At 40.6% G+C, this 26,957-nt stretch overlaps 1 protein-coding gene across 5 annotated transcripts; it reads left to right on the plus strand.

Moving 5' to 3' along the window:
- The first annotated feature begins 412 nt into the window (after positions 1-412).
- On the plus strand, positions 413-16,331 carry LOC134210546 (probable LIM domain-containing serine/threonine-protein kinase DDB_G0286997). 5 transcript variants are annotated; one of them, XM_062686592.1, is made up of 3 exons: positions 413-571; positions 1,767-2,023; positions 14,375-16,331. In XM_062686592.1, the coding sequence occupies exons 2-3, from the start codon at positions 1,874-1,876 to the stop codon at positions 15,641-15,643; spliced, it is 1,419 nt and encodes a 472-aa protein (XP_062542576.1). In that variant the 5' UTR covers positions 413-571; positions 1,767-1,873; the 3' UTR covers positions 15,644-16,331. The 5 variants fall into 5 exon arrangements, with proteins under 5 accessions (XP_062542576.1, XP_062542578.1, XP_062542580.1 ...); XM_062686594.1 differs by having other exon boundaries at positions 414-581; XM_062686596.1 differs by having other exon boundaries at positions 416-571; positions 1,697-2,023.
- Positions 16,332-26,957: the final 10,626 nt, after the last annotated feature.

The following is a 26,957-nucleotide window of genomic DNA, read 5'->3' on the forward strand; positions in this document are numbered from 1 at the left end:
TTGTACCTCCTCGAACGATAATTCGTTTTCCAGATCGAATCGAAAGTCGTATATAATGTCAAACATGCTCGATTCGATAGAAATTCGTTCGAATCAAGATGCGCAGTGGCTCCCTTTGGATCGACCATTGTTCTGTTTGCAACAGCAGTACCTTAAGCTGCTGGATCCTTATTTGATTGACTGATGACATATTATGTGCAAACTCACTGGGCTGTTGTGTGCCATCGTCAGCTGCTGAGAAAACATGGCCGACCATTTATACCGTCGACTCTTTTGCACCGATGTAGTATTTTCATTGTGTGAGCGAGATGTCACTCTTTTCGGAGCATGCGCTTACACAAACACATTCACGTTGTCCCCGTGTGCTTCGGTTTCCAACTTCGGCTCTCTCCACTGCCTGTCATCAAAACGAGTGGATTTTATTACGTTCTCGGTCGAAGGTGGTTTTGTGCAAAAGCAACGCAAGCGAGTGTTCTCGAATTTAAAACGTTGAAAAAAGGAAAAGGTCATCGCGATTGAAAATTAAAGGAAAATCGTTCATTGAAAAGCTGTGATCCCTGATACGTGAAAAGTGCGTTGGGGTAACTTTTGTAGTCAATCTAATGCGTGGAGAACTTTTTTGGGCAAACAGCAGTAAAAAATAGCGCGCTATTTTGCAGCCTGTGAGAACTTTTTTTTCGTTGCCTCGTAAGCAGAAGGGGCACGGACACGAGCAGCAGTGATAAAGGCAACGTCTGGTGAAAATAACGGAAAGACGCAGTGAAAAGAAGACGAAAACGGAGAAAATTCGCTGTTGAACGCGCTCAATTCCAGGGCTGGTAGTGAAAAGCTTTTTCAGAAGCTTGAACTTCTTCGTCAGTCCTTTGAAATTGATGAAACGAAAACTTGTGATACAGTGTTGTAAAATGTCATTTGCATTCGTTTGTATAATTTTCCCAGAACTTTTTCCAGAAGGTAGCTATCAATTTATGATTTATGACGAACTTACAGCGCTGAAATGTGCCTACAACTGTGTCGAACAAGACATAGCTGTAAATATGTAATCTGGGGCGTGGGAGGCAAAATGTCATTCAAATGACATTATGTCAAATGACACGTGACATTTTGGGGAGTTTTTACTCTCCAACCTCAGATGTTATATTCAGAGCAATGTACCCTTGGACAAAAATATAGCCCTACTCAAGCGTTATGAGTTCATCTAAAATTATGGAATAAATTTGGCTTCTAAAGAAAGTTATGAACAATTTAGTCAAATGACATGCAGATGACATTTTACAAGCCTGCTTGTCAGTTTAAAACTAATAATCAGGCTAATTAAATTAAAATTTTATTTACTTCGCAATTGAGTAACAAATATTTGATTTTATTTTAGAAACAGTGAATAATCCTGAGACATGAAATGGATTGAAGGCTCTGAAAGTTAATTAGATTACAACTCACAGATGATTCTAAATTGAGATTTCAGTTATTTGATTGGTTGAAATTTTTACGTTTAGGAAAATTTTGGTTGCACATTCGTGCTATTTATTTGAATTACAGCTAGATAGAGTAGAAAACGAATCCATTGATAATGTGTAAAAGTTGGATCGGCCACTTGACAGTGAATTGAAGTAGAATGTAGTCAAGATTCTATTTTGTAAATAATCTAAACCCGCTACCGACCCTGAAATTGTTGCTCGTGCGATTCTTCTTCAAGGGTCATATTCGTGCGTTTCCCTGCTTTCGTATTACATTCCATCGCATATTGACAGCAGTCTTGTTTCCAGTCGCGGTGTAGGCTGTGGCTGTGTTTTGTAGGCGCATCAAGAAGTAGTGTTTTTGCGGTAGTAACCAGTTATCGACATTTTGTCAGAAAGCAGTGAATGTAAAAGAAATGAATGAAAATTTGGCGAAAATCTGCCGAATATGCCTGACGGAGGGTTCGAGGCACATCTTCCAGAAAACCGTCACAAACGACGCATTGTACAATGTTTCGTCGCTGAATCGCATCTCGGAAAAGCTACGCTACGTGACGCTGCTGAAGGTAAGTGCGGGAAAACGAATATGGTGGAACATTTTCTTTTAGCTGTGATGCCAAGTTTTTTTTTCAAATTCTGCTTGTTGGTATTCTGTAGCTTGTTTGTTGAAATAAACGAATTTGCTTTTTATGTAATTTCGAGTTGTTTTCTGCAACGACTTGGATTTAATACAATATGATGTAGGTATAAGTATATTTATTTGTTACGACAGCCTACCAGTTACAGAACTTTTGCTTAGGTTAAGCCGGCCTTGATTTGTATTATATACTAGCAGACCCGACGAAGTTAGCTTCGCCTAAAATTGATTTATTCTCTTATTAGTTCTCGAGTTATGCAGGAAATTTTGCTTCAATTGTATGGGAGCCTCCGTTTCTAGAAGAGAGATGGGTTTCGAACTACCATAGAAACATATATTCTCTTCCGAAAACTCCACATGCCAGATTTGGTTTCATTTGCTTGATTATTTCCAAGGATTTTATCGATCGTTTTAGTAATTTGGGTTCGATCATTTAGTAGTTTGTCAATAGTGCTGTCTAATGAGCAGCTCGAAGTAGCTCGAAGTTCTTCCCATCCCTTTCATGTCCATTTGTTAACAAAAAAGAACGAGCAGAACGGGAACAACTTCGAGCTACTTCGAGCTGCTCATTGCAGCTGCAGCATTAATAACTCATTCCAGAAGCTGACTTTCAAAATGACTTCTAATGCGAAGGTTTTTCCACAACTCTGCCTAATGGTCCGTTGAAAGAATTCAACTAATAATGGAGTTATAGCGCTAGTTGCAGTTACATAAACTAAATGATTGGAATTTTGTTATCATTTAGTCATTTAGTTACTAAAACTATAGCTATAACTCCGTTACTAGTGGAATTCAAGCACCATCTTAAGAATCTTACCCGGCCTTACCCCTTATCGGTTCAGAAGTTTTCGAGTCTATAAGAGTCAGACAGACAGAAACTCATTTTTATGTATATAGGATATAGATATTAGGGCGCTCAAAATTACAAAAAATCAGGAAAGTTAGGAGCACAACCTTCAAAAAAACGCTTGGCTCGTAATAAAAGAAAAACACTAGAAAATGACGTTTATGGGTAGCCCCGACGCATTTTTTGAAAAATGTCTATTTTTTATAGGTAACTACGAAAAAATGGTAGGTATATCGAAAGAAATTTCAATGAAACCCATCCATTTAATAATTTTTACATTTTGTCAAGGGTTTTGACTTTATGGTAAAACTTAGATACGGCATGTCTATATCTCGGGGCAGCAGGGATTATGTCCAAGGGCGACCGTGTGCCGTTCAAAGCGCACAAGCCCAAGTCCTGGTGTTAGGTGGGACGCTAAACAGCCCTGACACGACGGCCCACAGTGCTTCGAACGTATGGAGCTACGGGACAAAAATCATAACTTACATTCTACACGTTCTAACTCAATGGTGTCTTTGGGAAAATGGTTGTAAACTAGTTTTTCTATTAGTTGCATTACTGACCTATGTTAAATTGATAATTGCATTAGTGGCGTAAACGCCAAATTTCATAACATATAATATGCTTCGTATAATCGAGATCCATTTTCCATGGGAAAATTGTCACTTATAATACAAACTAATATTTGCGTAATTGACCTATGTTGAATAGATAATTGCATAAATGCCGTAAACGCCAGATTTTACGATATGCCACAAAGAATCAGGATCTTTTTACGAAAAATATGACGTATGGTAACAGTTTCTATTATAACAATTGACCAATTTCCAATTGATCAGTGACGTAAACGCCAGCTCTAATGTTTTATACTATAGAATCAGGATATCCTTATAAATGATTTGAGGAATTGTTTTTTTTTAACGACGGTATCAAAAATCACTGGAATCTGTTAAAAAAATCCAAGTTCGGCTCTCATTTGAGCTCTCAGCCTTCGGCAATTTTTGTGTGTAGGTTCTATGTCCTGAGCTTCCTTCCCGTAATGCTGGGTAGACACCTTTACGTGGTGTGTTACGGGGTAAGATCTACCACGGTCACATTGCCAGCTACAGGCAAATCCTGACCCAACGAAAACCTTCCCCAATTTCCAATTCTGTAGTGCTTATGACATTGTCGGTAAAACATTAAGTAAATACTACACTAATCCTTCCTTCCAACTTCCTAGACGCTTCCCAACCGCAGATAGTAATACTCATGTCCCTGTAATGTTTTTCTTAGATTGGAATCAAGGATTTAACCCCTCTTGATTTCTGATAGCAGTCTGGAAAAGCATTTCAAAAATAACATGAGTATAATTAAAGTGTTCAATCTTCTAATGCTGTGCTAGCGCTTCTTTTATTTTCAGAATTGTCATCACATCTGTTACCGAGGAAAGAAGCTGACGTTACCGTCTACTAATGATGATTTTCTTCTTCTTTTCTTATTTATAGTGAACGTAGTTATTCTGAACACGACGTTAACCATCACTTGCCGAATGGAGCATTTCATAACTTTTAAATAGCTTCGCTCCCAACGAAAAATTCATTAATATAATATTTGATTATTATTTATACTAACTGGAAGCGTTTGGTACGGAAGGTCCACGTTTTCTTCCTATCCCTCGATTTCATGGTATGGATCGACTTTAAGGGTTTACAAATTCTGAAGTCGCTCAGTATCTAGAAATCATCTCTGCGGTACATACTGCGTAGTTGGCCTGGCCGTATGAAAAGAAAAATGACGGAATTTAGAAACCGTCATTTTCCAGGATGCTTTCAAGTATTGGCTGCGCAAGTATGAGATTAGATTAGATTAGGTAGGTTCTATGTCCTGAGCTTCCATCAAAAGCCCATTTGCATACAAGTTTTACTGTCCTTGAGCTCTCTATCAAAAGTTGCTGCATAATACTTAGCGAGGTGCAAGTCATTAGGTCTTGCCAATCAACCTCAGCGGACGTTTCAACGCGTAAAGACTAGGAAGCAGATTTGCATGTACCTCGTTTAAAGTACTTCGAAGCAGATTGTCCTTTCTCTCGGATAAATCCAAGTCAAAGTATAACGCCAGTGCTTGTGCCACTGCCATAACCTTATCCTGATTTGCGCTTGAGCTACTTGATATATTGGCCACAAATGCTAGCCCCTCAGATTCTTTATTATTGTTTCTTTGTTATATTTGAACATTCCTGAAATGGTTTTTGAGGTCTTCCCTTCGCGATGTTGAATGAAGACTCGGCAATTCCTTCAATAATTGTATTCGGATAGTGAGGAAGATTTACCAACGAAGACAACCAGCGAGCGTTTTGCTTCTCGATTTTTTTCGGATGATCGAAAGCTCTGTGACCATTTTTGATCAATTCTCAAAGAAAATAATTTGCAAAACTGCTTTAGTTCTTTTTCAAGTTCCTCGGAGAAATTATCTGGGTTATATAAATCCGACAGAAACTTCAACACATGAGCATTTCGTTGGGACGGATCAATGGAAGCTATTGTAGTCCCGCGAAATGCGGGACGTCTGGTCACCTTACCCAAATTGTATGCCGCCGACTACCACCAATTGTAAGGGAGTTCGTGGGGCAGTAATAGGCGTAATTTATGGGTGAACGCTCTACACAGACCAGGAGTTCGCCGCACGTCAGGTATTGCAGAAATGCCGCGAATACAACGTGCCCACACATCATCTGTTTATCATCTTCAAAGCCGCATATGATACAATCGATCGGGACCAGCTGTTGCAGCTAATGCACGAAAACGGATTTTAGCATTAGCATTAGCATTAGCATTGTTACGGTGTAATTGGTAAATTGGACACTAGTGATACTCATGTTTTACTTTTGAGATCCTTATCTAGAATGGTATCAGAAATCAAGAAGGGGAGTGGTCCTTGATTCCAGTCTTAAACAAAAATAACAAAAGCATGAGGATTACTACTCCTGGCCACGCCCATCTTCACCGTAACTAGGGAGAGGAAGGAAGTGTTGATGTAGTACTTACTTAACGAGAGGCCACCGACTTAGCGACACCCTCATAATCATCATTCCAGTTCGAGACAGCAACACGTACGGACGTGTTTTTTGCTCGCGCATTTTTTCGAAGTGTTTTTTCTCGTTCTTTCGCTGTTTACGTTTTCGCTTGTCGCGTTGGCGTTATTTTCTCCCGGACCCGTCATGGGAGACTCGGTGGCCGATTCGGTCGCTGGAAAAGTGCCTAAGCGCACTGCTCTTGGAGGCGCGGGTAACCCATCCAAGCAGCTTTTGCAGAGCAACGTGTTTTCGCCGTTGCCGCTTGATGACGCCGGCAATCCGCCGAAAAAGAGGAAGAAGCAGCAATCGCAGCTGCCGCAGGTGCAACCGGAGCGGAAGGAGAAGTGCCCGCCCGTGTTTGTGAAGGGCGATCCGCCGGATTTACGCCCAAAAATTCGCCAGCTGATCGCTAAGGGGCTGAAATGTACTTTTCGGCTCTGCAGCGAGGGCGTGAAAGTGATGCCAGCCAACAGGGACCATCATCAATCCGTCGTGGAGTTCCTCGAGGTCCACAAGTATGAGTACTACACTCATGACCACCCCGGCACGAAGCCGCTCAAGGCTTTGCTGCGAGGACTTCACGACATGAAGGAGGAAGAGCTCCAAGCAGAGCTTGAAAGTTGCGGACTAAAGCCAGTAGCAGTCCACAAGATCGCTCGTCACGACAAGGCGAGGAAATATCGCGACCAGCTTTACCTGATCCATCTGGAGCACGGCTCCACTACCTGGAAGGACCTGAAGCTGGTTGGCGTTATAAATTACACCGTCGTTGACTGGGAGCGATATCGGCCAGTGCACCGCGATGTCACGCAATGCACCAACTGCTTCAATTTCGGGCACGGCACCAGGAACTGCCGCATGAAGCCGCGCTGCAACAAGTGTGGTGAACCCCATCCGACGGACGAGTGCGACAAAATGGAGGTGGCCGATCCCAAGTGCGCCAACTGTGGCGACAAACATCGGGCCACCACAAAGGGCTGCCCAAAGCGAGCCGAGTTCCTGGAAATCCGGAAGAAGGCCTCCACCAGGACCATTCCGAAGAAGAACCGTGTTCCTGTAATCAACGAGGTGAACTTTCCAGCCATCCCGGCTCCCCGTCGTGTGATTCCAATACTCCCACCGCTACAGCCGCACAAGCGACTGGCAGCGGCAGCTGCAAGCTCCAGCTCCAGCATCCATCAGCGAATGGCCCCCGCTTCCTCCTCCTGGGTTCCGTCGGCAGTCGGAGAACGAAGCCGTCCCACCGGAAGAATCTGCCCCGCTGTACACTCCGGAGCAACTGATGCCGATCTTCGCGCAGCTCGCCACTCGACTGCGCGGCTGCAAAACCCGATTCGACCAGGTCTTCACACTTGGCATGTTCATCATTGAAAATGGCTGCTAGGGTGGGCCTGGTCAACTGGAACGCTTGCTCACTAAAGAGCAAATCAATCGAGCTGAAGGATTTCCTTGAGGAGAAGGAAATAGACGTGGCGTTCATCACCGAAACGCACCTAAAACCGGAGGTGAACATCAACATCCCGGACTTCCGCATCGTGCGACTCGACCGGCCGACCAGGGGAGGTGGTGTGGCCATCGCTCTTCGCTACAACATCAACTGTCGTCTGCTTCCAAGCTTCCAGCTCAGTGTCATCGAGGCCATCGGTGTCGAAATCACCACTTCGGTCGGCACAATCGCGCTCATCGCGGCGTACTGTCCAACGCAGGCCAAAGCCGGCGATGGATCATCGGCTGCCCTTCGGAGGGACATCGTCAAGCTGACGCGGAGGCAAGGCCAGTATATCATTGCCGGCGACTTGAATGCCAAACATCAAGCCTGGGGCAACAGTCGCGGCAATCGAAACGGCACCATCTGGAGCAACGATATGGAGGAAGGCCACTACACGATCCTGAGCCCGGATTCCCCCACTCGGCTGAGTCGGTCCGGTGCCCACGCAACGCTCGACCTCTACGTAACAAACCTGAGTGACCACGTCTCGCAGCCGGTTGTATACCAGGAGCTCAGTTCGGATCACTATCCGGTGGTGGCGGAACTGGGCTCCTCGGTCAATCGGCACCAGCAGTTACGGCGGAACTACCACCAAGTGAACTGGCAGCGTTTCCAGCAGTGCGTCGATAACACCGTCGACTACGAGGTGCGTCCGGAGACGCCGGAAAGTATCGACCGCCAGCTGTGCGCTATCGAAGAGGCGATCACGGCGGCCCGAGAGCAACACGTACCGACGGCTCGGCAGGTAAGCAACTCCTCAAACATCGATACACTCACCAAAGATTTGATTCGATTGCGGAATGTCACTCGCAGGCAGTTTCAGCGTACTGGACTGCCTGAGCTTAAGGCACGCTGAAATCGAATCACAAAAATTATCAAGGCCAGAATGGTGGACCTCAGAAATAACGACTTCTCGAATAAAATCCGCACTCTCCCAGATTATGCTAAGCCGTTCTGGAAAATGACCAAAATTCTAAAATCCAAGCCTCGGCCCATTCCACCTTTGATCCCACTAGACAATAATGGCTCTAAGGATCGCTTGATAACTCCTGCAGAGAAGGTCGCTGAAATAGGTCGTCACTTCGTCAGCTCACACAATCTTGGGCAGAACATCGTCAGTCCACACGAAGCAGCCGTCAATGAGCATGCTAACAACATCCATTTGATTCCCAACGACTTCTCGGAGGAGTTGGAGATCTCAGCTGGCGAATTGACGGCCTATATCAAATCATCGAAGAATATGAAGGCCCCAGGCTTCGACAGCATCCTAAACCTCGAGTTCAAACACATGAGTGCTTCGTTCTTTGAGCACCTTTCGCTGATCTTCAATCAGTGTCTCCGGCTCAGCTACTTCCCATTGGCCTGGAAGTCAGCGAAAGTCATCCCCATCCGGAAGCCTGGGAAGGATCCTTCCTTCCCCAAAAGCTATCGTCCCATCAGCCTTCTCTCAGGATTATCCAAGCTATTCGAAAAAGCTATTCATCACCGGTTACTTGAGTCTGCCGAAAATCTCAACATCTTGCTCGAGGAACAGTTTGGTTTCCGACGCGGTCGGTCAACTGTACACCAACTGACCCGAGTTACCAACGTCCTCAGACGGAACAAGTTTGTCTCGAAAACATCCGCCATGGCCTTACTCGATGTCGAGAAGGCATTTGACAATGTATGGCATGATGGCCTGGTGTACAAACTACAACGCTACAATCTTCCCAGCTACCTGGTGAAAATCATCAACAATTACCTGTCGGCAAGGACATTCCGGGTCTCAATCAGCGGAGCGAGTTCCAATGCGCACAACATCGTCGCAGGCGTCCCCCAGGGCAGTATCCTTGGCTCCCTGCTTTTCAATCTGTTCACCTCCGACATGCCAGAACCTCCAGAAGGCGGCATTCTGTCTCTGTTCGCAGATGACACATCCATCGTCTACAACGGTAGAGTGATCAGAGCGCTAGTGGCAAAACTCCAACGAGGCCTGGATGCCCTGACAGAGTACCTCACCAGCTGGAAGATCTGTATCAACGCGGCGAAGACCCAGGTCATCATTTTCCCCCACTCCAAATCCCCTAAACTTGTTCCGCCTGGGACTGTAAAATCATCCTCAATGGCACGACTGTGGAATGGGCCAATGAGGCCGGCTACCTTGGCTTGACCCTCGACAGCAAGCTTATTTTCAGGCAACAGGTTGACAAAACGGTGACAAAGTGTAACGTTTTGTTGAAACTTCTGTACCCTTTGATCAACCGCCGGTCGTCATTGTCCCTGAAAAATAAGCTTGCTGTCTACAAGCAAATCATCCTCCCTGTGATCGAATATGGCATGCCGGTCTGGGAGAGCTGCGCTAAAACCCACCACCTCAAACTTCAACGGGTCCAAAACAAATTCCTGAGGATGATCCTCAACACCCCCCCTCGTTAAGTAAGTACTACATCAACACTTTCTTCCTCTCCCTAGTTACGGTGAAGATGGGCATGGCCAGGAGTAGTAATCCTCATGCTTTTGTTATTTTTGTTTAAGACTGGAATCAAGGACCACTCCCCTTCTTGATTTCTGATAGCATTCTAGATAAGGATCTCAAAAGAAAAACATGAGTATCACTAGTGTCCAATCTACGAATTACACCGTAACAATGCCAATGCTAATGCTAATGCTACATATTTGCTCTTTGTTTCACTAATGTCGTTTTCGTTTTTGCGGTGTAGCTGCACCGGGTGTACACTTTCTGCACTGAAATTGTTCGTTTTTGGTTTTCGCTCTACACTCAAACCCCACTTTTTCGTGCACCGTACGGAAAGTGTACCACGCATAAAATCGAGAGTGTAGCTTGTTCGAATGGTGGTGTTACCAATACAGCCGCATGTCACGTGCTTGTTGCTGTCAAATTCTGTTTTGTTTTGACTTTGGTTTTGATGTGCCGGGTGCGCGTTTAGAGTTAGAGTTAGATTTTTTTTAATGAAGTGGGAATGGTAATTGCGCGTTTTAATTCTATTTATCTAATGCAAAATAAATAAAAATGTAGTTTTAAGTATGTCATAAAAGGAGGATATTTACTAATCGATTAGTTTATAAAAGTTAGGCGATGAATCAAGGTAAAAGAAATTGCTTACATTCAGCCAGTTGTATTGTACTAATTCATGTTCCTACTATTAAATTTTATACTTTCGTTACCTTGACCATCGGTTTGAATATATATTAGTCATGAAATTATTCTAATAAACAAGTTTTTTTTGTGGAACTTGAAAATAGTTCCAAAATTTTGAACCAATATCAGAACTTGTTCTTCGAAGTATCTTTTGGAAAAATCAGCTAGCTTGAGGTGAAGAATCATTCCATAAACTCTTTTGAATTTCAAGTTTTTGGTATTTGCAAAGGATTTTTACAACATTTTCAGATTTTGAATATTCAGCTTTGATCTATTGAGATTTTGTTGATTTTTATTATCTTATAGAATCTAATGACTCAATAGCAATAATTACAGTCTTGCTTTGCTAGCTCACATTTTATTACATGGGCCACGTTTTAGTTGAGCCTTTGCTGGTTAATCCATGGAATTGAAAACGTAGTTGAGCATATTTAGCATAATTGAACATAATTTGTGAATTGCAATGCTAAAGTCGCAGTACACATGTTCAAATGGTTAGTTACAAGTTACTCTTTATCATATTTATTATAATAAATGCTAATAGTCATTTCAGCATATCACGAATGTACATGTATAACAAGATTAGTTTAGAATCGAGTTTAGAATGTATAAACTGATTCGAGCTTTTTTAATTCGTTTAATAAATATCTTTGCAAAGCAATATTTTATAAAACTGGAAAACTTTGGGAATTAATTTCATTTATAACACATTCTACTTTCTACTTAATTTGTGAATGCTAAGAAAAATGTATGTCTCTTACGAAACTAAGTTCGCCGCAATAATAGTTGTTATATAATAGCAAATTAAGGATTAGTGAAAACGTTTCCCTCAGAATCCAACATTCTTCTCAAAAACCTGAAATGGCCCAAGAATTCCCAATGAAAACCCAAAAATCAATCTACTTGTAGTTTTGTATTGTGATTTATTGGAATATGCTTTTGTATATTTAAATACTTTTATCAGAAACAAAAAAGCTCTTAATGAATTATTGGTTGTGAAATTTTGTAATATTTGATTCGTTTTGAAATATCATGCATCGTTTTCATGAGTGCTGTCCAATGAGAGCTTGAAGTAGCTCGAAGTTTCTCCCTGTCCTGCTCATGCCCATTTGTTGACAAAAAAGAACAAGCAGGACGGGAACAACTTCGAGCAACTTCGAGCTGCTCATTGGACAGCACTATGATCTGTCAGACAGTGAGTACTGTGTTCAGCTTTAGATAATCGAAGCAATTAAACAGAAAGTAAAAGTAAAATGTCTTTAAGAGTTTCGTGGGCTTCGTGGTCGTGCGGTTAGCGACGTCAATCGTCTAAACGCATGTGCTGTGGAGTGTGGGTTCGATTCCCCGCCCCGGTAAGGAGAAAACTTTTCGTAAAGCGAAAAGTTCTCCACTGGTCCACTGGGTGTTGTGTAAATGTCCTTGTCCGTTGTCTAATGCTAAATGTTAAGTGTTCAGTCTGTGCGACCTCTGGTCGAAGACGGTGATTCTGTCTTTTTTTTTTAAAAAGACACTATTCATACAATTTCAATTTAAGCCCAACAAGAATGATTGGAATAACGTACATATTTCAAAGCAGGCAGCAAGAACAAAAACAAATATGACAGAAGCATGGAAGATGACCGATGTCACACATACTTTTGCAATCTTATTGGGACTGCACTGAAAATGTTCGTTTATGTGGTGCAAAAAGATGCACTTTCCGGTGTAGCTACACCACAAAAACGAAAACGACATAAATAAAATCGGGACTGTTCGTTTTCTTTGACAGCAGCACACTTCGGAATAGAGCGAGAGAATGTGTTTGTGAGCATATCAAACACACGCTAAAAAGATACCACGCACAATTCCATGTAATTTGATTTTACCAAAAATACGAACAAAATATCCGGCGATGGCATTTATTTAAAAAAAGTGTTCAAATACAAATGCTTCTATTCAGATTTTTACGCAGACCACAAATTATATCAAAAGTGATAGCAACACCGTAGTATTTTTACCCTTATGTGGCTGACAGGACCGTTTTCCTTTTGCAACCTTCATATTTTCCAAGCTCATCAAAAAAATCATAACCATTCCCGTTCCTACATAGCGCTTTTCAACCATAAATAATTGCCTGCTTTTAGGGTATTATCTATTATTCAACTGTGAAACGTAGTGTAAGAATGGGGTGGCTCCAGCGGCTGGATAGGACAGTGCTGCTCATTATCCAACATATGAAGACTCACGAGGTAGAATATATTGTTAATATACTATACTACCAGAACCGACGAGCTTCGTTTCACCTAAAATTGATTAATTATATATTTTTAAATGATTTTTTTATGAAACAAACATATCATGTAAGGACCGCAAAGAGCAAGTTGTATATTTGAAACTGGTTGATAGACTTTTGCTTACGCGTGTAGACTCTAAGGCATTACAAAAAACAAAACATGTAAATCTTGGCAGCGGACAAAAAGCACATAAGTTCCCTTCTCCAAAATGGCCAACATTATTCAAATAGGTTGAAAATAGTAAAAGTTATGAAAATGTCAATATAACGGGTACCCTGTCTGTCATTCACGTCTGTTTTTTGTTGGCCGCATAAGGGTTAAATTTGTTTTACAATGTGTTTAAATGCTTTTGCCTATCTGCCTACATGACATAAAATTGATGCCAAGGCTAAAAATTCATGTTTTGTTTTAAGCCAGTTTTGATAAACAATAAAGTTTGTTCCAAAATTGAGTGAAGTGAGATGAGCGTGCGGCCGATCAATATGAATGAATTTTACTACTGGAGGATATAAACAACCAGCATTTTGCACCAATACATTACCAGTTTTCTACTTCCAAGTCTAGTTGCTAAAGGGAGCAAACTCATTGCTGATAATAGAAATTGCTATGCCAATAGAAGGAACGTTGACCTGTTACTTTATATTAAATTTACTGAGTTTGTGGTAAAAGCTGTTATATTTAGTGAACACCAATCATCAAAGAAAGAGCATACAAATGTATACCAGTTGAACTGTACCTGTGTTTTGGTGTAATTATTCATTATTTCTATCATTCAATTTGGCGAATGTCTAAGACTGCCATGAATAGGTATTTTCCCCTACCTAAAAAAATAGTGTGGAGGTAAATGAATAATTAAATTATTGGTTGGTTTTTTAAATCTAAAATGAAACAAAAACGAATTAGATTTAAACGATTCAAAAGTTTTTTTTACTCGAGATTAGGCCGGTTTTTTTTATTATCAGACTAAGGCCGGAGTGGCCTGTGCTGCACATAAAAGTCTTCTCCATTCAGCTCGGTCCATGGCTGCACTTCGCCAACCACGCAGTCTGCGGAGGGTCCGCAAATCGTCCTCCACCTGATCGATCCACCTTGCCCGCTGTGCACCTCGCCTTCTTGTTCCCGTCGGATTGTTGTCGAGAACCATTTTCATCGGATTACTGTCCGACATTCTGGCTACGTGCCCGGCCCACCGCAGTCTTCCGATTTTCGTGGTGTGAACGATGGAAATTGGATGGATTAGGCCGTTACAAATATTTAATTGAATTATGTCCTACTCCTCTCCGTAAAAAAAAAGATTTGTTAAAGAATGATTTGCGAATCTACGAAATTATGCGAATTTAATTTTTTTGTTCCCTCATAATATTATTTTTAAGCAAAAAAAATCTTTATCTATTTCTTAAAACCTTCTAAAATATTTCTTAAATGCTTTACGTGAATCAGTAGTACTCTAATCAGTACTTCTCTAACTTTCTTTCAGGTTGATGAAATGGAAAATCTCCCGCCTATGATTTGCGATCTTTGCATCGTCCAGCTCAACGTCGCGTACAACTTCAAACGACAAGCCACTGAATCAGACACCAAGCTGCGGCAGTACCTGATCGAAAATGGCATCGACATAATGAAGGACATCCGAGCGTTACCGGCGATCCGAGCCGCGGACCAAATCGCCATTCCGGAACGACTTCTACCAGCATCCAATCGGGCAAATCAGCGTTTGAACTCAACATCGTCATCGTCGGTTTTTGAAGTCCCACAATCAACAAGTCATGGAGGCCTGAAAACCAACGGACGAGTATTCGAGCCACGACTGGTGCCCATTCGAATAAAAGTGGAAACTCCGGAAACGGTAGAGCCATCTTCGGAACCAGGGGATCTTCTTTCCAATTCGACTATATCTCCATTAAGCTCCGTCACGATGGCCAACGGAACTGCACCGGTTGCGCTACCGTCGCCCCATGTCGCATCAGAGAAAACTAATAGCACCGAAAACATTGCGATCGATTCGTCTCCAAGTTCCAGCAAAAACGGCCGCGACAGTGCAATGGTGGTGGTAAACAGTCGGAACATCAGCCTACAAGGCGATGATGATTATGTGCAAAATATCCTTGGGTCCAACAGTAGTTTGTCCACGAACGCGAGCAAATCCGTGGAAAAGATCGACTCGCAACCCAACCCGACTAAAACTAGTGAGTCAAAAGAAAAGCACGAATCCCCTGCAGACAATGAAACTCCGCAAGAAAGACGACTCAAATCGTTATTGTCGCATTTGAGGATCAACATGGTCAATTCACGGTTCCCCCAGTCGAAGCTAAGAACCAAGCCACGGAAGAAGCTACAAAAACTAAAACTTAAAGAGCAAAGTAAACATAATCTTTCACCCAAGCCAGCATCCAAACCCGTTCCCAAAACAGCACCCAAACAGGTAAACAAACCGCCACCGATGCCCAAATCAGCTCCAATTCCATCGTTACCGACAGTCGCTCGGCGGCACTCGTTGGATCTTTCCCAGTTGTTGAACGGAACGAGGGTAAAAGCGGAGCAGAAGAATAAAAGTCCCGAAAAGAGAAGCCCTCTCAAGAAGTCGTCGCATGTGATCAGCCCGAGCAAGCTTCGTTCCCTGAGGGACCTGATGCGGGAGGAACGTAGCCGGATAATAAACAAGACTAAAAACAAGGACTTGGCGACGTCATCCGGCGTCGTCAGTGGTCAGAAAGTGCATGACGATAAAAATAAGACGGTTTCCTGATTGCGAATCAAAAAGGAGTCTTGCTGTTGAAAAGATTCGCGGAGTGCAAAATAATAATTTGTAGGTTGTAGACATTGTTACGATAGAAATTCTTAGAATTCGGATCCTGGATATCATAGAGTAAAACACCAATGTTGCACAGGCTTGAAACATACAATCCGTTGTGTCTTTTGTGCCTGCGTAAATTTGTTGTTTTGCAGTAGTTGCAAAATAGTAGTTAATTCGAATTCTATTCATAATTCATAAAGTTTGTATCCAGTGCATACGCTCAGGGTACGGCATGTTTTTAATTTATTGTCCCTAAAAATGCTGAGATTACGTGAATAATTGCAATTAATAAATACCAACAAGTCCGATTGTTAAATTAGTGCCTTAGCGCAGAGTTGGTATTGCAACACAGCCCTTAGATGTAGATGTAGAACATCTGAATAAACAAACGTTGTTTGCACAATGGAATTATTACACACTAATTACTTCAACAATATTTGCAGATTATTTTCCTTGATCAAGAGATTATTCAGCCCACCAATTGACACAGTGCTATGTTGATAATTCCGATAAGCTAATGCAAATCATTGCCCTTTTATTCCTATCTTAATACTAAGTTTTAAATTTTCAACTGTATAAATATACTATCTACAAACATATTATACTTTATGAAATAAAAATAATAAAGGTGCGATCAAAATTGTATGATTTTCATCACTAAGTTGTGTATTTTTTATGATGAAAACGAAGTATGGTGTCGATTCCTGGCGTAATTGCCTCGAGGTCTCATCTAACCATAATCATCAAGTTCTCAAGAAATCCTACCCTGCACTATCAGGATATATGGTTGGCTACATCGTAATTACACCAGGTCAGAGTCCACCACGTACTGCCTGAATATCGTGGCCTTCACGAAGTAGCCGTCCTCTGTCTGGTTCTCTTTTAATTATTGTTTTCGTTGGGATAATGAATATTCGAGATTCAATAATATTTTCCTCACGGATATGAAAGCAAGGGGCTAGCGATTGGAAACTCGGTTCATAGAACTCTGAATCTCTCAACTTTATCGCCGTTGTTCTAAAGGACTGCTGACTGCTGACTGCTACCAGAGCTGTGACAACGCATATGAGCTCGGAACAACGTTTATAGTGATTGGAGATATGCAGAGGCTCGTGCTATGGTGGTCTGTCAATGAGAGACTGCAGATTCAGGCCGGTACTTCAACTTTGGTAACAACTCTTATTAATAGGCTGCCCAGATCATTTGGTTGAAAAGACGGGACAAACGCACTTGCAATACGAGCCATGTCAAAAAACCTTGTGATAAAATTCAAGAGCTGTGGAAATTTCAAAATTTATGGGCAAATAAATAGAAATACTTTAGAGTAAATCACTCACCACCATAACCTTCTATTGTATTAAGTTAGTTGTGGAAAAATGCTAAACTACAAATACTTCACTCTTAAATGGGACGCGAACAAAAACACGAAGGAATAGAAAATTACGCATCTTTCAATTTAACAAAAAATTGGGGAATTACGAATTTTTTAAATTTATTTTAATTTACTTTTATAAATTTATTTTAATCTACTTTTAGACATGCATAAGGGTTTTTATATTGACCAATATCAAAAACTTTTCCAATTCTGAATATTTGAACATAACAAACAAAACAATAGTCAAAGTGCCAATCTAATCAATTCACAGTCCGTTTTGATCTATATTGATTTAAACGACGCTAAAAGTAGCCTCACTTCTTGGGAATCTTATCAATTGATTTTGATCCCATGTGCTCACAAAAAATCAGGACTCATGCAATTTCGTCGCGGAAAGGTTGAAAATCCTGACCAAATTTCCACCGGATTGCGTTTTAAATCGAGCCGAATTTTTAACTTTTCATAACGGAATCCCATAAATCTCGTCTACACACATGGGAGCAAAATTTGCAGACAAGTTCCTGATGTGTGAACAAGCCTTCAAGTACGTGGGAACCTCACATCTAGCCTTTAATCCGACTAAATTTTTCCTCGGTTTGAAACTGCCTTAAACTCGATTTTGTTCAGTTGATTTATAAATATTTGTTTCATGCCGTGGATTTTTTACAGTGGATGATTTCGAAATATTCAGAACTATTCAGATTCAAAAAAAATTTGAATGAATCGAATAGAATCAAATGATTGAGCAACATGTGGTACAGCAGATTTGAAAAAAAAAAAATTAAGTGAAAGTAGGCACTAGAAAGCAGTGATGGGAAATGTCAAAAAAATGTCATGGCATTGCTATTTCTATTTTTCTAATAACTTTTTCCAAAAGTCATTTACAGTTCGGCTTTTTTGATTGACATGAAGTACTTAATGGGTCCTAGAACTTTGTCGAACAGATCATTGTTCTAAATACAAAGTGGGAGCCATGAGAGCGAGATTACAAAAATGTCACGGAATGTCATGACATTAATGTCATTTGACACTAATTCGGCTCTCACGTCGCCAATATCATGTTTAGAGAAATTACCTGTTAGAAAAAGTTTTCGGGTCCTTTGAGGGCTACATGTTTACATGGAAAATAAAATTGTAAATGACTTGTGAAAAAAGTTATTAGCAAATTAGTCAAATTAGTCTCAAATGAACTGCCTTTTGCAAATTTTTTTCCCAAGAGAGGAAATCGACGATTTATTCTCACGCTCTCTTATATATCAGAGAGCGTGAGAGTAAATCGTTGATTTCCCCTTTTTTGAAAACTAAAGCGAAATACAACCAAATGAAGCATCCACCGGATATGATTATGTCTTCGCTATTGGATGATGTAGTTTTGAAACAAAAATACTTGCCCCATCCAGCTGGAGACTGCTTTTTCACCTCGGTCGTGGGTGGTTTTATTACTGGGAGGTGGTACGAGCACGTGGCTGTCTTTCTCGTATAAAGAATAAAGAATAAAGAATAAAGAATAAAGAATAAAGAATAAAGAATAAAGAATAAAGAATAAAGAATAAAGAATAAAGAATAAAGAATAAAGAATAAAGAATAAAGAATAAAGAATAAAGAATAAAGAATAAAGAATAAAGAATAAAAGAATAAAGAATAAAGAATAAAGAATAAAGAATAAAGAATAAAGAATAAAGAATAAAGAATAAAGAATAAAGAATAAAAGAATAAAGAATAAAGAATAAAGAATAAAGAATAAAGAATAAAGAATAAAGAATAAAGAATAAAGAATAAAGAATAAAGAATAAAGAATAAAGAATAAAGAATAAAGAATAAAGAATAAAGAATAAAGAATAAAGAATAAAAGAATAAAGAATAAAGAATAAAGAATAAAGAATAAAGAATAAAGAATAAAGAATAAAGAATAAAGAATAAAAGAATAAAGAATAAAGAATAAAGAATAAAGAATAAAGAATAAAGAATAAAGAATAAAGAATAAAAGAATAAAGAATAAAGAATAAAGAATAAAGAATAAAAGAATAAAGAATAAAGAATAAAGAATAAAGAATAAAAGAATAAAGAATAAAGAATAAAGAATAAAGAATAAAGAATAAAGAATAAAGAATAAAGAATAAAAGAATAAAGAATAAAGAATAAAGAATAAAGAATAAAGAATAAAGAATAAAGAATAAAGAATAAAGAATAAAGAATAAAGAATAAAGAATAAAGAATAAAGAATAAAGAATAAAGAATAAAGAATAAAGAATAAAGAATAAAGAATAAAGAATAAAGAATAAAGAATAAAGAATAAAGAATAAAGAATAAAGAATAAAGAATAAAGAATAAAGAATAAAGAATAAAGAATAAAGAATAAAGAATAAAGAAAAAATAATAAAGAAAAAAAAGGAATAAAAATTGCACAGAGAAGAAGGAAGGAGGAAAGAAGAAGGGAGAAGACGGAAAAAGGGAGAAAGAAGGCGGAAGAAGGGAGAAGGAAAAAAAATTGGGGTTGTATACAAGACACGACCGCTCTACGTAAACTACGTAAAACCAAATATAGTAAACTGAACCAATTATTCCGCTCTATATAGAAGAGAAGGAACTTTCCTACCGACACTACTACCCAGCTTTAGCCGCATCTCCCACTCTGTGAGGGAGTAGGGACCCCACTGTCTAGCACCTGGGCCACCCCATTCATACACCCCAGTTCAACAATTGATAATACCCTAAAAGTAGGAGGGTTTATAAATCGATTGATACATAAATCTTTAAAATCCATTGAAAGATAAAAGACCTATTAACATTGGCGTAAATAAGGGAGGGCCGGGGGGGGGAGGCTGGCCCCCTCCAGACCTACTTGTGCCCCCCCCCAGAAAATTTTGAAAAGTAATTCCAACTTAATCAGTTTTTATTTCATTTACATATTTCTTAATTTTGATTATGAATTCTATGAACATATTTTTTGTTGCGTTATCACATCTATGACCATTTGTTCAGCAAAGCATCGAAATATTTAAGTTGGACCCCCGGGAACATTTTCTCGATTTTTAAGCTAAAATCAATGCCGCTTCTAATTCAGTTGCTAGCTTAAAATAATAAATTTGTTCTGCATTTGTTTGACTAAAAAATAAACTAAAAAATAAAAAACTAAAAACATAATTGTATTAAGATATAAATATTTCTGTTCTATTAAACTACCATCCGCTTCAAAAAAGACTGAAGCAACTACATCAAAATGAGCACATGTACACAAATCCGGTCAATTTAAATTTCGAGCGACCATTCTTTCGAAAATCTTCGAGTTAACCGCAAGGTATGCCGCAAAACAGTTGATCAAATTCGTATGGAGCTTTTTGCTCTCGTTATATAATTCTGGCACAGAAAGATATAAAATTATAAAACTTAAGAATCTTTGTTACAATGACAGAAAAATCAACAACGCATTCCATTGAAAGTATTAGGACAAAACATAAGCAACCTTCGCACTCACAAAAGAGATTGCATTAAAGAAATATTTTTATAATCCTCAAAAGCTCTTGTTCCATTTAATCTTTTGGCGATTTCATAAGGATCATCGGAAAACTCTTTTGTGCCTGCTTTAGTTAGAATTTGTTATTTAGGATAAAAAAAAATAGATTTAGAATCCAGTTCGTATCAGAAAACATTTCTTTTGCAGCACAATTCAGATCGATTTGGTTGCTTCTCAAGTCTCTTTGATTTTTGCAGAGAAATCTCTTACCTATTCAGAAAACCATAATAAAGCCTCTTCCTAACGTCAGTAACTACAAAAACCCTATGTTGTTCTGGAATTTGATTTATGACTCATAATTTTATGACTCATGGAATTTATGACTCATAAAAAATACTTTAGGATTCCAAATTTGTGTTCATCGGTACTTAACTATTTCAGCACATAACATACATTTTGGAATTGCATGAATACTTATATTGATTATGACAAAATTTCGTTCTAAAGAGTTTCAAAAATTTCAAGTTTCAAAAAAATCGAGATCTTTATGCATTGAGTAATCATGGAAATGCTTGAAAACATTCAGAAATACACTCATATCGAATTTCATTTATAGATAATTCTAAGAAGATTCTTGAATCTTAGATTACACACTTATCCACATTTATTAACATGGAGAAGACAAGTTGACACAGACACAGCGTTTTGAAGCAACCGCAGTATCATTGGAAATCAATTGTATTATTCACAATTTTTTTTATGTTAGTTCTAGGACGAATGAGCGATAAACTTAGTCAAACAATTTCTATTGCAATCCATGCGCACAGTGCTTTAAATCGCCTTTGAAAATTACATCCCACCAGCTGGTGCCATGGCCCCCCCTAGACCGAGACTCTAGTTACGCCTATGCCTATTAATGTTACAAATCTAACATGATTTCGTGACGGACCCCAATTTTGAAATTTTAATTTTACACCCTATATCCGAGTCTTCCCCTTAGACGTAGTTTACGTCAAAAGGTGAAAGATCGAAGATAGAACATAGAAGAAGGAAGAAGGAAAAAGTGAGATACAGATGGAAGAAGGAATAATGATGAAGCAAGAAGAAACAAGGAAGACAGAAGGAAAAGGAAGAAAGAAGATGGATCAAGGGAGAAAAAGACGGAAGAAGGGAGAAGGACATTGTGCAGTCTGATGTCACTATATTCTTCGGAAAATTACGATGTTTAGCGCCATTGCGAAAGCTAACCAAACAATTTACAGGGGTTGGACAAAAAGGTTGAGATAGGCAAAATTTTGTCGAAGTTCAAATCAGCATAACTTTGCGTAGAAAAATCCGATTTCGATGAAATTGGGACCATCGGACGCGGAAACTCTTCTAGTATACTATCCTCTTGCAAAACCTGAGATTGGTCCTTGCTCACCGGAGATGTTCCGGGTTTTCCGAGGGTATGTTAAAAATGCATTTTTTCTCCTGCTTGTCATTTTATTTGACGATTACTGACATCTTGTTTTATACTTTCCCCAGAAACTAGAACTAATATGCTGACCAATGCTGGCTGCAGATCAAAAATCCATTAGGTATACGCAGAGATATGGCCATTTTCGTGAAAACGGTACGGAATTGGCCATACTCCCTGAATAAATATCACTTTCGCAGAATATCCGGAACCTGTTACAAATTGGCCAGAGAGTCTTACAGTCCTCAAAATATATCTTTAATAAAGATCCTATATTCATTGTCTTGAGAAAACATGAATTTTGACACCCATATTTGCATGGTTCCAGATGGTGCCAAAACCGGTTCTTCCGGGAAGGCCCTTGGAACCTGCTATAAGGGTGGCAGTGAACACTATCATTTAGGAAATGTTTCTGTAATCATCGTCTCGCAAAGCCATGAAGTGAGATACTTATATTTGCATTATTCCGATCTGTTATCATTTCAACATGTTTCCGGGACCGTTTTTACGGAAATAGCCATATCTCTGCGTAGTTTTGATGGATTCTCGATCTACAGCCACCATTGGTCGGCATATTAGTTCTAGTTATTGAACTAAACATAAAACATGATGAAAGTAAACGTCATATAAAATGACAAGCAGTGGAAAAAATGCATCTTGAATGTACCCTCGGAAAACCCGGAACATCTCCGGTGGCCGAGGACCAATCTCAGGTTTTGCATAAGGATAGTATACTAGAAGAGTTTCCGCGTCCGATGATCCCAATTTTATCAAAATCGGATTATTCTACGCAAAGTAATGCTGACTTGAACTTCGGCAAAATTTTGCCTATCTCAACCTTTTTGTCTAACCCCTGTATGTGGAAGTGGAGAAGGAGCAAGCTGAAGGAGGTTGAAGCCCCCCTCTGCTGATAATAGAGCTGTTGTTAAGGCAGAAGAGGGCTGCCAGACGCCACAGCGTCACGGATGTTCGAGGGGATTCCGTAGTTGGATCGGAGAATGCCGTACTTTGGACACCAAAATATCACATGTTCGACGGAATTCAACACCTTACATATTTCGCAAACAGTTCAGAATGGACTACCACCGAAGTTATGCGAAAAACGGGTGTGGTCGGTGCGACGACGGGAGATGATCTGTTGATCCCTGTGGTTGGGCATGTCGTTCCAGGGAGCTGTTGACCCATTAACCTTCCGTAGCTGCGTGGAATTGGAGCCCCCCCTCCACGGGTTCTCCCAATCCTGACTGACGGTTGTTTTAATCCAGGCTTTAATGCCAGGCAGGGCAACCGACGACCTTGGTGACAGACACCAGCTGTAACGTTCCCTGGCACTTCACAATATCCCGGGATCCACGCAAAGGTTGTCGACTGTTGTACATCGGGGGTGTCCATGGGTGCTGTGGGTGATAGCTTTGAAGCGCAGCGGTTGCGCTGGTGGATTCCGTCAGCATTATTATAGGTTTGATGGAGGATGTAGTGGCAGCGATAAGTAGGGCCGCGGTTTCGGCCGAAAAAATGCTACATTGGTTGAGAAAACTATTTTTCACTGTAGGGTTACTACCTGTGACTCCTAAGCCGACCCTTCGTCTCGAAACGGAGCCGTTGGTGTAGCGATGATCATGGTTCCTGTATTCCGTGTTTAGCAACATAGACCTACGAACCGACCTACGAAGAGCCTCCTTATTGTCTCCTCTCTTGAAGCGTCTCGCGGTGGAGTGATTTATATTGGCTATGAAGGAGTGACAGCTCTTCACTTCATGCCAGTGGATCCTGGCCACTGGGGGAGACGGACGTCGGCCACCGCATGCACAATCGGGTTCCCTTCAATAACGAGAGGGATTCTGTGATGTTCTTGTCTTGAAGCATATAGCAGCCAGAACGCGGTGGCGAAGTAGCAAGATGCCTGCCTTGTTCACATCGCGTTCACCTTGTACATCCTTCACACCGCGAAAATCTTACAACTGCAATGGGCCGGACATGTAGTCAGAGTGTCGGACAATAACACGGTGAAAATGGTTCTCGATGATGTATTTTAAGGGCCGGAGTGGCATGCGCCGTACATAAAAAACCGTTGCAACTGTGCGCAGCGGATAAACTCCGGATAAACTGACACGGTTGATCAAAGCGACGATCGATCGGGTGATGTGCGTAGTTCGAGTTTCAGGGGCATTCTTGAGTCTCTACGAAACGCGTAGAGCGCTACGGCAAGGTGATGGTCTTTTGTGTCTGCTATTCAACATTGCTTTGGAAGGGGTAATACGAAGAGCAGGGATTAACACGAGTGGTACAATTTTCAAAAAGTCCGTCCAGCTATTTGGCTTCGTCGACGATATAGATATTATAGGGCACGTAACTTTGAGAAGATGGAGGAAGCCTACATAAGACTGAAGAGGGAAGCTAAGCGGATCGCACTAGTCATCAACACGTCGAAGACGAAGTACATGATAGGAAGAGGTTCAAAAGAAGACAACCCAAGTAACAATTTACATGCTTGTTGGATGTATTTAATTCTAATAGGGGATTTATGACAGCAGTCACCAAAGCTAGTTGCTCAGTTTTATTGGCGATCTTATTGCTATCAATAAACCTCTAAAAAAACTCGCTGAAAAAGCTTAAATCTTCAAAAGCCGATTGATCTTATGAGTAGCTCTACGGTTATGACGAAGAACGTAATAAGTCCTATTTTCAATACTCGATCAAATCCAAAATTTTTGGTCGTAATGTGGTCAAATGAATAACCACAATAAGAATATTTACATTACAAAGAGTTTATAACGGTGTTACGAGAGCAACATTTTTCTGATTGAAAACTATGATGGCCATATTGAAAAAGGAGCCGCAATTTCAAGTCGGTGGAATTTACCACAAAAATTCATGATTACACGGTGTTTTCTTCGCGAAAAACACGTTTTGGCTAAAGATTTGAATTTTTGGGTGGAATTTTAATGGATTAAGTGAAGATTTACGATATTGATATAATAATCATTTTAAATTTATTGCCCAGAACTATATTATTTTATGTTAGCTTTCACCATGAAATCGAAAGCGCACCTCATTCCCATAGAAGTACTTTGGAAAACAATCCTGAAAAATATTATTTTGAATGGATCCTCATCATGATTTCCATCATCATTAAATTTGTTATTATTTTTCTACAAAGTTTTGTTTCTCTTTCTCAAAGCAACATTTTTGGCAGCTGCCGCAGCCATATTCCCTTTTTTGCGGGCAGCTTGAAACGGATTTCTATATACTCTTATCACAGGATTATAGTGGTAATCTAAAGAGGGCCATTTGGCCATATCTTACTCATCAGAAGGTTGTCCTTTAGTAGTGGGTTTTATTGTTAGCTCTTATAATTCGATCTTGAAAACCATTCCTAGAGCGGAATAAAACTGCCGAAAATGATATCAGCAGAGAAATTCGGAGACGCATAGTGGCTGGAAATCGAATACGTCCTTTGGACTCCGCAAGACGCACCGCACCGAACGAATAGAGTTCGCCGCCGTACCAAACTGACAAGCTACTCATTAGACCGGTAGTCCTTTATGGACACAAGACCTGGGCGGTGCTCGTGGAGGACCAACGCGCCCTTGGAGTCTTCGAAAGGAAAGTGCTGCGTATCATCTATGGTGGGGTGCAGATGGCGGACGGTACGTGGAGGAGGCGAATGAACCACGAGCTGCATCAGCTGTTGGGAGAACCATCCATCGTTCACACCGCGAAAATTGGACGACTGCGGGGGGCCGGGCACGTAGTCAGAATGTCGGACAGTAATCCGGTTAAAATGGTTCTCGACATTGATCCGACGGGCACGAGAAGGCGAGGTGCGCCGCGGGCAAGGTGGATCGATCAGGTGGAAGATTACTTGCGGACCCTCCGTAGACTGCGTGATTGGCGACGTATGACCATGGACCGAGCAGAATAGAGAAATCTTTTACGTACGCCGCATACCACTCCGGCCTTAGAACACAAAAATACATCCTTGCTTCAATTTGATAGGTACCGATATACAACAGTCTCACAATCATAATTGCTATAAATTCTGTGCTTCTCGCGAAACTAATGTTATAGGATGACTATTCGAATCTTCTTCTTCTTATTGGCATTACATCCCCACACTGGGACAGAGCCGCCTCGCAGCTTAGTTTTCATTAAGCACTTCCACAGTTATTAACTGCGAGGTTTCTAAGCCAGGTTACCATTTTTGCATTCGTATATCATGAGGCAAGCACGTTGATACTTTTATGCCCAGGGAAGTCGAGACAATTTCCAATCCGAAAATTGCCTAGACTGGCACCGGGAATCGAACCCAGCCACCCTCAGCATGGTCTTGCTTTGTAGCCGCCCGTCTTACCGCACGGCTAAGAAGGGCCCCGAATACTTGAATGTAAAAAAGGATATTCAGTTGATTTTTGTACAATTCTGACGCGATATTCAATTCCTCTTTTACGTGTTTCAAAGATTTCAAGCAATCAAACTTTTACCACACCTGTTGAGACTTTCTGTCATTATTTAACTTTATCTTTTTCATTCAGCAGCACTCGAAACGCGAGAAGTTGAAACCCACTGTACTGAACCCCATAACCCTGCGATATCTCACAAGGTGTTAAAGATCTCAACACGCAGACACTCACTCAGCTAAGTGAAAAACGCGAAAAACGCGTTTAGTCTTCTACTAACAGTGTTGTTCGATACGCAATTCGTCTCCTGTCCTGCAGATGGAGATCCACCAGTCGAGTACCCACGCGAGAGCGAGAGTAAAGTGAGTGTGCGCGATAGATGGTCCACCAGCCGGAGCATCGGGCTTTAGAACGGATGGACGATATGGCAGCGAACGCGCTGCTGATGATGTCATTCCAATCCGATTCCATGAAACTGTTTACTGCACACAATGATAGCGCGAACAAGTGGTTTCGGTCACGGGGAATCACACGTCGATCGACCGCAAATGAGTCGTGCCCTGAATGGGGGAGGATAG

Source organism: Armigeres subalbatus, chromosome 2 (assembly GCF_024139115.2).
Source record: "Armigeres subalbatus isolate Guangzhou_Male chromosome 2, GZ_Asu_2, whole genome shotgun sequence".
In the NCBI taxonomy this organism is placed as follows: Eukaryota; Metazoa; Arthropoda; class Insecta; order Diptera; family Culicidae; genus Armigeres; species Armigeres subalbatus.